Source organism: Salmo trutta, chromosome 29 (assembly GCF_901001165.1).
Source record: "Salmo trutta chromosome 29, fSalTru1.1, whole genome shotgun sequence".
NCBI classification, from domain to species: Eukaryota; Metazoa; Chordata; class Actinopteri; order Salmoniformes; family Salmonidae; genus Salmo; species Salmo trutta.
In genome coordinates, this window is record NC_042985.1 from 22,166,964 (window position 1) to 22,181,055 (window position 14,092).

Here is a 14,092-nt window from a genome sequence, read left to right on the forward strand (position 1 = left end):
TTTTTATCCACAAAGAAGGCTTCCGGTCCACACACTGTCAGAAATCAACTTAAATAGGAATGGCTATTCTATTATCTATATTTCTATGATTTCAATAGGTTTTGTGTGGAAGATTGACAGCATCATTTAAAACAACTGATATTCCCATTCATTTCAACATTCTGTGATATGTGGAACTTCAACCATCTTTGTGCTGTCCTTTAAAAGTTAAAATGTGGATTTTATCAGCCAAAACATTACACACAACCTGTATTCAAGAGCGTGCAGTGTCTAAACCGATGTCGAGCACAACACAAAAACCTCAGATGATGTAAAATAGGGTTTAAGCTACAAAATATGCAAAACAATATTTTTTGAATCAGTTCATGCATTTTGGGATAATTGATGTTAAAGGTAAAAATTTTTTTTTTTTTATAAAAACACAAAAATTCTTCAAGATATTATAATTTTTTGTTGTTGTTGACTACCCTGTTTGCAAGCTTTTAAATTATATCAAACTCATGCCGTTTGTCTTTTCCAGTGACAAAGACATGGATGCGAAATGGGTAAACTGTGAGCACCTATATCTCCTAAATGTTTTGGCATTCAGGTCCAAAAAGTTTGTTTCTGACTATTTTATTTAACCTTTATTTAACTAGGCAAGTCAGTTAAGAACACATTCTTATTTACAATAACAGCCTACCTAGGAACAGTGGGTTGACTGCCTTGTTCAGGGGCAGAATGACAGTTTTTTACCTTGTCAGCTCGGGGATTCAATCCAGCAAACTTTCAGGTTACTGGCCCAACGCTTTAACCACTAGGCTACCTGCCGACTACTTCTATGATGGGCAAAAATGTCTAGAAAGTTTTGTTCAAGTTAAAAGGTGTGCAGTCAAAAAGTTAATGAAATCAAATGGAACGACCCTTCTACAAGAATATTGACATAAGGACATGAGATGGTGGAGTTACATTACACAACACCACATAACCACATTGTGCATTGCAACAATACTAATGGCATTTTGAAAATGTTTCGTGTTTATAAAACAATTAATTAGTAAAGTAAACAAGGGTTTTCCTTCATATCAAGTCATGAGCAATATTGCCATTGTGTGTAAAAACTCTTTGTGACATGAGAAACAATAAGACATTTCAGCCTCAGTGTAAGGACAATAGATTGAATCAGTAATCACTCTTATCATAGGAACACACCTGCATCGTGTTATGTTGGTCTATTAAATGAGTCATAAGAGATAAACAAATTAACACAAACACTTTATGACCTGTTTTGGTGTTTTATTTAGTCCATATATATAATTAATAAATACAATGAGTCTAATAGATTAACTAATGCAACTTGTTTATTACATGTTTTTCTGTGCAATGAGAAAATGGGGTTTAAACCTCTCATATTGGTATGAGATGGCCATAAAATGCTTGGAACGGAGCCAGCCCTTCTGCCACACCTTCACGTCCAGAAGAACCAAGGACCTTCCCTTCACTGAGGTGGTATAAAGCCAAGAACCAACAAGTACCTTTCTCATACCACCTGTGTTCACTACCCAGAGGATGACCATGGGGACAACACAGACACCCACATGGGTGTTAATATGGATGGCTCTGGCGATTGGTTTAACTGCCTCTCAAAGTGGTAGGTAGAATCCATGATTTTGTTTTACATGAAACCTTGTACTTTAGTGTTGACAGGGCTAAAATGTATGTTACTGTATGTCATAGCACTCTCACAATAGCTCCAATGTTTATCTAATTGGACAGCCTAACAATGAGGGAATATTTGACAATGCTAAGTCCTGCTTTTATGTGCTTTTAAGCACGAGTTATGATTGATGAATAGGTAAATGTAGGATTGGCAAGAGAACTACAAAACAGAGCCTGAAATACACAGGATTCCACAATGATTTACAGTAAAACTTCATGCAACTTATTAACATACACTTTGATTTCAGAGGATACATCAAAGGCCACAGTTAACATCATCCCCTCAATGTCAAGGATGCCTGAGATTGCAGGTAAGCTTCATAATACATGTGCTATACAGATGTGTGAGCCCTGAGGATGATGACAATGATTAACACTGCAGCCTTACATATCCACAGACAAAGGACAATAACCATGATGGAGACAGTCATAGCAAGTTGTGCAACAGGTTTTGTGGATTAGCTGTTTTTGAGAAGCATGAAGTAGCCTAAATAATTCAGTTCCTAAACATGATCGAGTTTGGATGTACTTTGAAAATTCTTGGTTTTTAGTTGATCAAATATTGAATTTGGCGTTTACTAATATAGCCCATAGAAACGCCTTGAATAACACATTCATAAATGCCAAAAAAAATGTATCCTAAGGAATAAGGTTTTGAAATGTCTGGAGATATAAGAAAGCTCAGGAAATATTTGTTTTTTTTACACATATTTAACCCCTTTTTTTGTTGGCACAAAACCACCGCCATGCTTCCATTCAGTGACACTTGTGGGGGTCGTAGACCAAACGTTTCGGACGCTACAGACAGAGGTTGGCACATCGGTGGTACTGACACCAGACCAGTCCCGTGACACCATGGAGTGGTGATATTAGTTCGTAGGCCAAATCGTTCGGACGCTAAAGAAGTTTTCGTGAGAATACCAATTTTCAGGATGTCCCCTGGTGTGACAAACAGCTCTGTAGCTCTACCACTTTCAACTGCAGATGCGGAAGGTCGACATACTGTAGGTGGATATGGTGGATTGAGATGCAACCCATGCAAAAAAACAGATATCTTTAGCTTAAACTGACAGATTTTGATGAGGATGTTTTCATGATGTTAATTAGATTGACACACGGGTGCGTCAGTAGACTCTTATGGTGAGTGAGTGAGGCAGTCAACCAATGGACTACTAGTTAAAAGCAAGATCTTACAAGGGGAACAAATTTGAAATAATTCTGTTCCTCGTTGTCTACTCATTTCTTTCTCTGTATCTAAAGATAAAACCTGCTGAATTGTATGCTATCATAGCTGAATTGGTTATCCGTTTCCTCAGGAGTGAGTCCTATACATAATGGCCAAGTCTGCAGTACGTGGGGTAACTACCACTTCAAGACCTTTGACGGAGACATCTTTCAGCTCCCCTCCACCTGCAACTATGTTGTGACCTCACTGTGCCATAGCAGTTATGAGGATTTCAACATCCAGATGAGGCGGCAGTTGGTGGACCACCAGCCCACCATTAGCAAGATCACCATGAAGCTGGATGGCGCAGTGGTGGAGCTATCCAAGGGTTCCGTTGTTGTTAATGGGAAGAAGTAAGTTCCTCAAGAATTTCTCATGTAGCAGTATTTCTCAATCAGTGCTAAAGTAGTTGGATGTCATATTGTTGTCCCAGTCGCTTTGACTTAAAAGATTAGACGCAACCTTATACTGTGTAATTATGCTCCGGCACATATTTACAGTGATTGAGATGAGATTGCTGTTTTTATACTACCAATGAAAATGTCTTAAAATGAAGTCAATTGATTGGTTGGTCTGACTAAGTTCTAGTTGAATCTAGTGCTTTGTCTTCCTCTTCCTCCAGTGCCACCTTACCATTCAGCCAGTCTGGTATTCTCATTGAAGAGACTCCCTCCTACATCAAGATCAAAGCAAAACTGGGATTGGTAGCCATCTGGAACCAGGAGGATTCCTTCTTGGTAGTACAACAATTATTCATTTATGAATATTTCTGTTGTGGAGTTAGGTTTCTGCAGTGTGGTCAATGTCTGCATTTGAAGGCCTGTGCTGTGGTGGGCACTTGGAATGAATGTAGGCACTTGGAATGACTATAGGTAGTACTAATCTAAAGTTATTTTAAGGAATAGGTTGTCACTGCGGTTAAATGTTCGTTTTGTTACAGTCATTTCCCGTATTTGTCGAGTGTTATGCGGTTATGGAGGTAAAATGTCGCCCTAAAATGTCTAATGGTCTTATATTTCAGGTGGAGATGGACATCAAATTCAGAAATAAGACCTGTGGTCTATGTGGAGATTTTAATGGAGTTCAACAATTTGATGAGTTCTATAGCCATGGTACATTTTCACTGACATTATCAACACGTCAACCCTAGCCTATTATTTGGAATACAGTTGACATTCAACAATAATTTGATTTATTTTTATGCCAAAGGTATGAAATTGTCCCCTGTCGACTTCGGAAACTTCTGGAAATTGGATGGTCCAACTGAAAGCTGTACTGAAAATACACTGCCTTCGAATCATAAATGCCCCAATTTGGTAGGTTAAACTTTAGTGCTTATGATAAGAATAGGGATATTGGCTACGCTGCTGTGTACTTAACAACATTTAAAGTGGGGCCTGAAATTACTGACTCCCTTGATAAAGATGAGCAAAAATGACTATACTGTATACTGCTACAGTATATATGCTCCATTTCTTTCAAAAATATATTATTTTATACTAATACAATTGCTCTGAGAAAGAGATTTTGTTTAAAAGTCATATTTTCTTTCTCTCCAGTCAGGGGTCAAACACCCCTGTTTTCAAAACCTTTCAACACCACACCTTGAGAGAATAATAGGACTGAGCCTTTTTCTAAAATGTTTATTTGAGTTGGAGAACATATTGGGAGGGATTTTAGACCATTCCTCCATACAGAATCCTTCCAAATCCTTGATATCCTTTGTCTGTGCTTATGGACTGCCCTTCAATTCAAACCACAGATTTTCAATGGGTGTCAAGTTCAGAGACTGCAAAATAACCCGTTTTTGCAATGGCCATCTCAGTCTCTCTTTGAAACCCACTGAAAATCTGTGGTTTGAATTAAAGAGGGCAGTCCATAAGAACAGACTACGATTATCAAGGATCCTAATCAGTGGAGGCTGCTGAGGTAAAGACGGCTCGTAATAATAGCTGGAACGGAGCAAATGGAATGGCATCAAACACATGGAAAACATGTGTTTGATGTATTTGATACCGTTCCACTAACTCTGCTCTAGCCATTACCACAAGCCCGTCCTCCCCAATCAAAACCCACCAATCTCCTGTGCTCCTAATATGTTCTTCAACTCATAAAACATTTGAAAAAATGATTATTGCTGTTTTCCTCGCAAGGTGAGGTATTGAAAGATAGTGAAAACAACGATGTGAATAATTTTGACCCCTTTCTTTTGTATTACTTTTTAGACAAAGTCTCTTTCTAGAAGCAATTGTATTAATATAAAATAAAATATTTTCCCAAATTTGTTTTGCATACAATATAGTTACATTTTTGAATTATTTATTTCATACAGTCCTTTCTACTCGTCTTTATCAAGGGTGTCAATAATTTCAGACTCCACTGTATATGTCCTAATTATAACATCTCTCTGTTTTTGTTTGATAGAAACCAGTTTGTGAGCAGTTGCTCTCCGGTCCTGCCTTCAGCAGCTGTAAGGACTTGTTGGCCATCGACTCATTTGTTGAGGCCTGTGTATCTGACCTGTGCCACTGTGATAACAGCACCAACTCCTTCTGCCTGTGCAACACCATCTCAGAGTACTCCCGTCAGTGTGTTCATGCAGGCGGGAAGCCAAAACAATGGAGGACTGAACAGTTCTGCTGTAAGCATGCCATTACTCCCCATATCAAAAATCTAATCGCACATTGGTTAGTTGCAACAGTATACTAATATTTTGAAATAACCTTATCTTTGCAGATAAGACATGCCCCTTCAACATGGAGTACCAGGAGTGTGGAAGCCCCTGTGTTGACACCTGCTCCAACCCTGAGAGAGGCCAGCTGTGTGAGGAACACTGCTCAGATGGCTGCTTTTGTCCTCCAGGTAGGTAGACATATTTAAACGTTCTCTGCACATCCTCTTCTTCAAAGAGATGTGATAAAATGCATTGGAATGTAGCAGACTGCATACTGATAGAATGCAAAGCAATTGATTCCATATTGTGGACCAGACTATGTTGCGTTACAAAGGCAACTACACATTTGGTCAAAAATATTTGATCGGTTGTAATGGCCAGGTATGTTATCTGATTCATGTGGTATTTAATTTCCTGACACAAACAAGCCAGTTGATCAGAATATATTATGGAGTGTCAGAAATGATTATCTGTCTAGACAGAAAAATACTTTGAATTCAGATTTTGGAGTAAAAGAAAACACATAGTTACTGCGTTTTGCCTTTGTAGGGCAGTATGTTGGGATGGAGACATAATAAACACATGTATGCTCTCACCCAAAGGAACCGTTTTTGATGACGTCAACAAGAATGGTTGTATCGCCTTGAGTCAATGCTCCTGCCGCCACAATGGAAAAACCTACGCACCCGGAGAGTCTTATTCAAGCACTTGTAAAGATTGGTAAGAAAACCTGGCTAAGAATTTTGACTTGAGACTAAAAGTTATTCCCGCAGTGACAATTTGTAAGTTCCATTGAATAATTGATATGTTGCCCTTAGCTCCTGTGGTGGTGGTCAGTGGAAGTGTGTGGACAAGGACTGTCCTGGCACCTGTGCTGTGGAGGGAGGATCCCACATCAACACCTATGATGGAAAAGCCTACACCTTTCATGGGGACTGCTCTTATGTTCTGACCAAGGTCAATATGCAGTTTCCTCACCTAAGATCTGTGTGCATCAATCTCATCCATATAAGACATCTTAAAACTTGTCAACTTTTTTGTAGTTATTATGTCTGTATTACAGCTTTGTCTACAGCTTCTTTACTTTTCTTCTAACAAATCCAGGTTTATGATGAACATTGTTATCAAACTATATAGAACAGGGCTCTCCAACAATGTTCTTGGAGTGCTACGGTCCTGTAGGTTTTCACTCCAACCCTAATTTAGGGCACCTGATTCTACTAATTAGCTGGTTGATGAGCTGAATCATGTTAGTTACAACTGGGTATGGAGCAAAAACCTACAGGAGAGTAGCTCTCCAGGAACAGAGTTGGAACAATACTATTCATCTTGCATTCATACGTTTATCTATTGAGAAATCTGGGTTGTTCATGTTTACTCTGTCTCTTGTTTTACACTGAGATATTGATTTTTCCTTTTATTAAGGCAAATATTTGTAACAACTTATTCATGTTTTTTTCAGGACTGTGATGGGATGCAATTTACTGTACTGGGTGATCTGGTGCAGTGTGGGCTTTCTGACAGTGAGACTTGTCTAAAGGCTGTTACCCTGTCCCTCTCAGAAGGAGCCACTGTAAGTATTCTTTGACTGACATGCTCTCAGCCTTTGACTGCAGTAGATGTTTTTCCCCTAATATTGTTAGGTTTTAGACTTTAATGTATAATTTGAATATCATGAATAAGAATATGGATACGCAATGCCCCTCTATGCAGGTGATCAACATACAACCCAATGGAAAAGCCTTTGTAAATGGAATCTATTCTCAGCTGCCCTTTTCTGTTGGTAAGTTAGAGTTGCACAATAAACATACCGTACTATCAATGTAGTCATGACTAGGCATACATGAAACTTGTGTCCTACAGGTAAGCACATCATTGTATGGGGAATACATAATGATTATTGGGAATGTCGTGATGGCGATGTAACTTTATCATTCAACACTGACACATATATTTTAATGCTGCATCATACTCCTTCCTCTTCCCACTTTGTTCCTTATAGCTGGAGTAACTATTTTCAGAGCCTCCTCATTTTTCATCATCGTCCAGACCACCTTTGGCCTCCAGTTGGAAATCCAACTCTCACCAATCATGCAGGTCTATATTGCTGCAAGCACCGTTTGGCAACAGAGAACTTGCGGTATGTCAAATCATCCATTGACCAACCACCACAGTCCACTGAGGTGTTCATGTTCTGGGAATGATTTATTTTCCCTGTATATAAATACATGTTCACCTTACAGGTCTTTGTGGAAACTTCAACAACAACCAAGGAGATGATTTCAAGGTCCTGAGTGGAGTGACTGAGGGCACAGCCATTGGTTTTGCAAACACCTGGAAAACACGAGCCAGCTGCCCAGACATCAAGAGTAGCTTTGAAAGCCCCTGCAGTTTAAGTCTTGACAATGGTAGCTGCATGGTTTATCACCTTTCCATGTCTGTTTTAATTGTTATGGAGAATGGTGCAAGTGTTTCTTAAAGTTGGCCTAACTAATTCCTGTGGTTTTCACTATTTCAGAGAAGTATGCCCAGCACTGGTGCTCTCAGCTGGCTGATCCTAAAGGGTTGTTTGCTCCATGCCACGCAGCGATAAGCCCAGACATGTACAAAGACGTGAGACTCCATCACCATACTATTCATTTCTGAATATTTCATGAGCATAGCTAATACACAAATGTATGTATCATGTGATTACAGCTGTTATGGGGCAATTGAGAATCATTTTGCTTGCTGTTAAATATTGTTTTCTGCGCAGTGTTCGTGCACACACAATTAATTCAAACTATTGTACAGTATAATATGGATGCTGTTCTGACTGTGGTTTTCTATTCAGAACTGCATGTATGACAGCTGTAACTGTGAGAAGAGTGAGGACTGCATGTGTGCTGCCGTCTCCTCTTATGTCCATGCTTGTGCTGCCGAGGGTATCCAGCTCAGCGGCTGGAGAGACACTATCTGCAGTAAGTGACAATCACACCATAATACCTAAGAAGGTGTGTCAATTGTGGGAGAATAAGATACAAATATGATAAATATTTACATCTAACAGTAATTGTTGCCATCCCCAGACAAATACTCCACCTCGTGCCCTAGCACCATGGTCTACAGCTACAGCATAAAAAGCAGTGATCGCTCCTGCCGCTGCTACAGCGACTCTGACTTCACCTGTTCAATCACCTTCGAGTCTGTGGATGGGTGTGTCTGTTCTGAGGGAACCTACCTGGATGATGAGGGCAAGTGTGTTCCACCAGCCAGCTGCCCTTGTTATTACAAGGGCTCAGTGGTGTCCCCTGGAGAGGTCATCAGCAAGGATGGAACCATGTGGTATGGACCGAGTTATTTACTTACCGATACTCAAACTGTATATCAATGTAATTCACTACACATTTTATTTTAAAGGCATAATTTTGGGACTTTATGAACCAAGGGCCTTGGGCCTTGCTTTCCTGTAGTGAGCATAGGGACATTCAAGTACCATTAACACCATTTTATTTCAGCACCTGCAAGGAGGGCAAACTCCATTGTATTGGAGATTCACCTGATCATCCATGTAAGTTCATGTATATAAATTGTCAAAACATCTCACAATTTTTAGATATTGTACTGTGCTAGGCAACACTGAATTTGAAACAAGTCTATTCTTTTAATGGCACTCTGTCCAATCCTATATACACATGTGGTGTGTGGTAGTAGTATGGTATTGGCAACAGAACCAGGCAATGTGCATGTTGAATTATCATCTCTCCATCCTAGTACACACTTTACAGAGCATATTGATTTTGTGAAAGACACAACAGAGTCATGATACATGAATTCCCTTTATTTCCACAGCATGTGTTGCACCAATGGTTTTCTTCAACTGCTCCAATGCAAGCCCAGGAGTGAGAGGGTTAGAGTGTCAGAAGAGCTGCAATATTCTGGATATGGCCTGTGTAGGTCCCCTATTTACTTCGTCTCCAGACCGTTCCACACAGCGGATATAAACCTGTGTACAAAACATTAAGAACACCTTCCTAATATTGATATTAATACACAATCTGTCTCAATTGTCTCATGGCTTGAAAATCCTTCTTTAACCTGTCTCCTCCTCTTCATCTACACTTATTGAAGTGGATTTAACAAGTGACATCAATAAGGGATCAATGTTTTCAGCTGGATTCCCCTGGTCAGTCTATGTTATGGAAAGAGCAGGTGTTCTTATTGTTTCTACACTCAGTGTATAGTCATCTAATGCCCAAAGGATTGTGAATAAAAATCGAGTGTAAAATATAAACGTTCAGTTTTTTATATATTGGTAAAGTTAACATAGTCTCCAAGCTATTGTGCACAGCGTATATAAGCCTGGTACATCAACGATTCAATTTTGTCCTTAGTGGGAGTGATCATATAATTCTATGGGAGTTTCCTTATTGAGTATAGTATTTGTCATCATTTAATTTGAGCGAATCACACGACTGCGAGGCGTGGCTCTGTGCTTGTGGTGTGCTAGTGTATGGGGGAGGGTTATTGGGAAGGTTTTGTGGGAGATGATTGTTTGGTAGATTAAGCCGAATAAACCAATACCTATGCGCTGGGAGTTTCTCCTGGTCTCTCTGTATTGACTAATGGCTAACGAAGGCCAAGTTTGACCTTTTGGTCCACAAGACTCTTCACGCATTTGGGCTGAACTTTCTGGGAACCAGATGAACTTATAGTTAACACCATTTTTACACAACAGATTTTCAAATAAATAATTTTCATTTTACAGATCAGCACAGAGTGCATTTCAGGCTGTATGTGTCCCTCTGGACTGGTATCCGATGGAAAAGGAGGCTGCATCAAGCCAGACCTTTGTCCTTGTTCTCACAATGCAGCTACTTACCAACCAGGAGACAGAATCAAGGTCGACTGCAATACCTGGTAAGCTCATCTTGCCTCATTTGGGGTTTTAAACCAATTAAGACTTCAGTCTGATATCTATTTTTGCCACTTTCAGCACTTGTAAAGACAGAAAATGGCAGTGCACAACTAACCTGTGCCATGGAACCTGTGCCATTTATGGAGATGGACACTACATTACTTTTGACGGGAAACGATTCACTTTCGAAGGAGACTGTGAATACACTCTTACAAAGGTATGCTTGCAGGGTAACATGATAGTCTAAGTGATCAACACCAGTATTATTTGTTTTATTGGTTAAGTATTAATACATGATGACCAATAAGGGTTTGTGTTCATTATTTTAATGTATATACTGTAGGTGTTTCTGGGGAGTCTGAAAAGGAATATTTGAAACTGTTTGGACATTATCTGCTGTTGCTTTGTGAATGCTGCTGTAGCATTCCCAACGAGATGAACCTTTTCATTATTTCAATGATTGACTTACCACATGTATGGTTGGAGATAATGTACCATCCACCATAATACTGTGTTAGCTGTTGTTTCATTCATGACTGAAATGGAGTCTACCTTAAACAGGACTACTGTGGAAACAACAATGCCAATGGCAGCTTCAGAGTCATCACTGAGAACATTCCCTGTGGAACAACAGGCACCACCTGCTCCAAGGCCATCAAGCTCTTCCTGGGGGTAACTAGATTCCTGCATCCTGCCTGGAACATAACATTATTGAAGCAAAGACTACTACTATTTAGTCATACATACATATACATACATACATACATACATACATACATACATACATACATACATACATACATACATACATACATACATACATACATGCATGCATACATACATACATACATACATACATACATGCATACATACATACATACATACATACATACATACATACATACATACATACATACATACATACATACATACATACATACATACATACATACATACATACATACATACATACTAGCTTCATGAGGCTAGGCAAAAAAACAAACATTATAGCAGAGATTATAACATAATAAGTAATTAGATAAATTCATATTTTTTTTAAATCTCTTTCAGAACAATGAATTAATCCTGACAGAAGGGAACTACCAAGTCATTGAGAGAAATACAGGGGAGGTGGTTCCTTACCAGATTCGCACAATGGGCATCTACCTTGTGATTGAAGCAAATAATGGTTTGATTCTCATGTGGGACAGGAAAACAAGCATGTTCATCAAACTTAACCCACAGTTCAAGGTACATTTCAACTTTGATTGGATGACAAATTAGATATTAAAATATGTTTCTAGTATTCCATCAACTGATAGTCACAAGTCTGTTATGACCCCTTTTTATCACTCAACTGAATCTAATGCTATGTCCTCTTCAGGGACATGTCTGTGGTCTGTGTGGAAACTATGATGGCAACGCAAACAATGACTTCACTACCAGGAGCCAGGCAGTTGTTGTCAATCCTCTAGACTTTGGAAACAGCTGGAAAGTCTCTGCAAGCTGCCCCGATGCAAAGAGCAAAAGGAGCCCCTGTACTGCCAACCCTTACAGGCAGTCTTGGTCACAGAAGCAGTGCAGCATCATACAGAGCAAAGTTTTTACAGACTGCCATTCTAAAGTAGGTTTAGACTTTAGTCGTTCACTGAATGTTTTGGAATTTTATATGATCATGTTGACTAAATGATGTTCTCCAACTAGGTGGACCCCTCTCCTTTCTACGATGCTTGTGTAACAGACTCATGTGCTTGCGACAGTGGTGGAGACTGTGAGTGTTTCTGTACCGCTGTGGCAGCTTATGCAGAGGCCTGTAATGAGGCTGGAGCCTGCATAGCCTGGAGAAGCCCACAAATATGCCGTGAGTTTCTAAATGTTCAATTCATTTAAGTGCTGACATAAAAACAGGCTTAATTCAGTCGGTATAAACCGAATTGAAGATAATACTTACAGAGAGCTTTTGTCCACCACATACAGCACTGTTCTGTGATTACTACAACTCCCCTGGAGAATGTGAGTGGCACTACAAGGCATGTGGAGCTCAGTGTATGAAGACCTGCAGGAATCCCTCCGGGAGCTGCTCCACTCAGATACCACCTCTTGAAGGTACAGTAGACATTCATTTAGGATCTATTTTGGGCAAAAACAATTTTCCATAACAGGTACTTAGTATTTCTTTAATGTTAAAGCTAGAGTCCTTAATTGAAACAGTAACAAAGTCGCCACCCCGCCACTGTTTCGGTAAAAAGCTGAGGGAAGGCCCAGGAGAATTGTAACCACTCTCAAATTCATAGAGGGCTATGGATGCAAGGGCTGACCATTTATGATATAAAAATGATTGTTTTAACCATGTTTTGAGGCTACACAGTGTTTGACTTAATTTGTATTGTTTACAAACATTGTGGTAAAACAAACGTATATTTTGGGTTCTTATGGGGTACGACAGTTTAACTAAGCTCAGGAAGCATTTATAAGTTATATTCTTCAAGAATGAATGGGTATATATTATTCATTTATAGGTTAAAAAAAATTGCTGTAGCATCAAAAGATTCTAGCTTTAAATTACCTCTATCAATCAGTTGCTTTTTGATCATTAATATTTGTATATTTTTCTTCTTCTTTAGGTTGCTATCCAAAATGTCCTCCTGCTCAACCCTTCTTTGATGAAGATATAATGAAGTGTGTGGAGAAGGAGCAGTGTGGCTGCTATGGCAGAGATGGAAAACACTACAATAATGGAGGAAAAGTACCGACCACAGAAAACTGCCAGACATGGTATGTCTTTAGTAATACAGAGAATATTGGTCTTGGCTAAAATTGTGAACACCGTTTGTTTGAATGTCAAGAATGAAACTAAGTAGAATTGTAAATGTTTCTTTTTCCAAAGCTATTGTAATTCCGTGACAGTGGACTGCAAATACGATGTACAAGGTATGAATGCATCCCTCAACAAAAACAAAAACGCATTAATAATGTTTTCAACTTTCCAGTACTCTAAAATATATCTTATCATTTCAGCTTGCACTTGCACCTACAATGGGAACAAATACCCCTATGGGCATATCATATACGATACAACGGATGGACATAGCAGCTGTATGACAGCAGTTTGTGGGAAGAATGGAACCATTTACAGGGACATGTACCCTTGTTCACCTACAACGCCAATAACTTCTATTCCATCTCATCCAACTCCATCTACGAATGTTCCTACCTCTACATCATTCTCTACAGTGACAACAAATGTTTTCACTTTCTCAACACCAACGCCAACTGGTGGGTTCCTGAGACTGAGGCTTGAGGGACTAGTGACTAGTATGACTTGGTTATATATCAGAGTAGGCTGAGGAGGGGAGGACGGCTCATAATAATGAGTGGAAAAGAGTGAATGGAATGGTGTCAAACACAAGGAAACCAAGTGTTTGTGTTTGAGACCATTCCATTCCAGTTATTACTATGAGCCCATCCTCTCTGTTTAAAGTGCCACCAGCCAACATTGTTGCATATGAAGTGTAAACACTAAAACAAGTATCTCTTATGATCAAATTGGCTGAAGACATTGCTAACTAGGCACCTTCCTTATATTGTGTTACATTAC

General features: G+C 39.3%; 1 protein-coding gene across 1 annotated transcript in view; it reads left to right on the forward strand.

Annotated features, from left to right (window-relative positions):
- The first annotated feature begins 1,536 nt into the window (after nucleotides 1–1,536).
- Nucleotides 1,537–14,092, forward strand: part of LOC115167596 (mucin-5AC) — a 34,837-nt gene continuing 22,281 nt past the window's right edge. Inside the window, exons 1-29 of the mRNA XM_029722176.1 lie at nucleotides 1,537–1,630; nucleotides 1,947–2,009; nucleotides 3,015–3,276; nucleotides 3,546–3,660; nucleotides 3,945–4,035; nucleotides 4,133–4,239; nucleotides 5,348–5,564; nucleotides 5,660–5,785; nucleotides 6,200–6,317; nucleotides 6,416–6,554; nucleotides 7,060–7,170; nucleotides 7,311–7,380; nucleotides 7,600–7,737; nucleotides 7,841–8,005; nucleotides 8,116–8,210; nucleotides 8,431–8,557; nucleotides 8,666–8,921; nucleotides 9,095–9,147; nucleotides 9,429–9,529; nucleotides 10,345–10,496; nucleotides 10,573–10,711; nucleotides 11,056–11,166; nucleotides 11,566–11,745; nucleotides 11,879–12,118; nucleotides 12,199–12,355; nucleotides 12,472–12,600; nucleotides 13,119–13,269; nucleotides 13,382–13,425; nucleotides 13,513–13,770. Of these exons, the coding sequence (XP_029578036.1) occupies nucleotides 1,549–1,630; nucleotides 1,947–2,009; nucleotides 3,015–3,276; nucleotides 3,546–3,660; nucleotides 3,945–4,035; nucleotides 4,133–4,239; nucleotides 5,348–5,564; nucleotides 5,660–5,785; nucleotides 6,200–6,317; nucleotides 6,416–6,554; nucleotides 7,060–7,170; nucleotides 7,311–7,380; nucleotides 7,600–7,737; nucleotides 7,841–8,005; nucleotides 8,116–8,210; nucleotides 8,431–8,557; nucleotides 8,666–8,921; nucleotides 9,095–9,147; nucleotides 9,429–9,529; nucleotides 10,345–10,496; nucleotides 10,573–10,711; nucleotides 11,056–11,166; nucleotides 11,566–11,745; nucleotides 11,879–12,118; nucleotides 12,199–12,355; nucleotides 12,472–12,600; nucleotides 13,119–13,269; nucleotides 13,382–13,425; nucleotides 13,513–13,770 (3,997 nt within the window). The 5' untranslated portion in view covers nucleotides 1,537–1,548. The remainder of the gene's footprint in view (nucleotides 1,631–1,946; nucleotides 2,010–3,014; nucleotides 3,277–3,545; nucleotides 3,661–3,944; nucleotides 4,036–4,132; nucleotides 4,240–5,347; nucleotides 5,565–5,659; nucleotides 5,786–6,199; nucleotides 6,318–6,415; nucleotides 6,555–7,059; nucleotides 7,171–7,310; nucleotides 7,381–7,599; nucleotides 7,738–7,840; nucleotides 8,006–8,115; nucleotides 8,211–8,430; nucleotides 8,558–8,665; nucleotides 8,922–9,094; nucleotides 9,148–9,428; nucleotides 9,530–10,344; nucleotides 10,497–10,572; nucleotides 10,712–11,055; nucleotides 11,167–11,565; nucleotides 11,746–11,878; nucleotides 12,119–12,198; nucleotides 12,356–12,471; nucleotides 12,601–13,118; nucleotides 13,270–13,381; nucleotides 13,426–13,512; nucleotides 13,771–14,092) is intronic.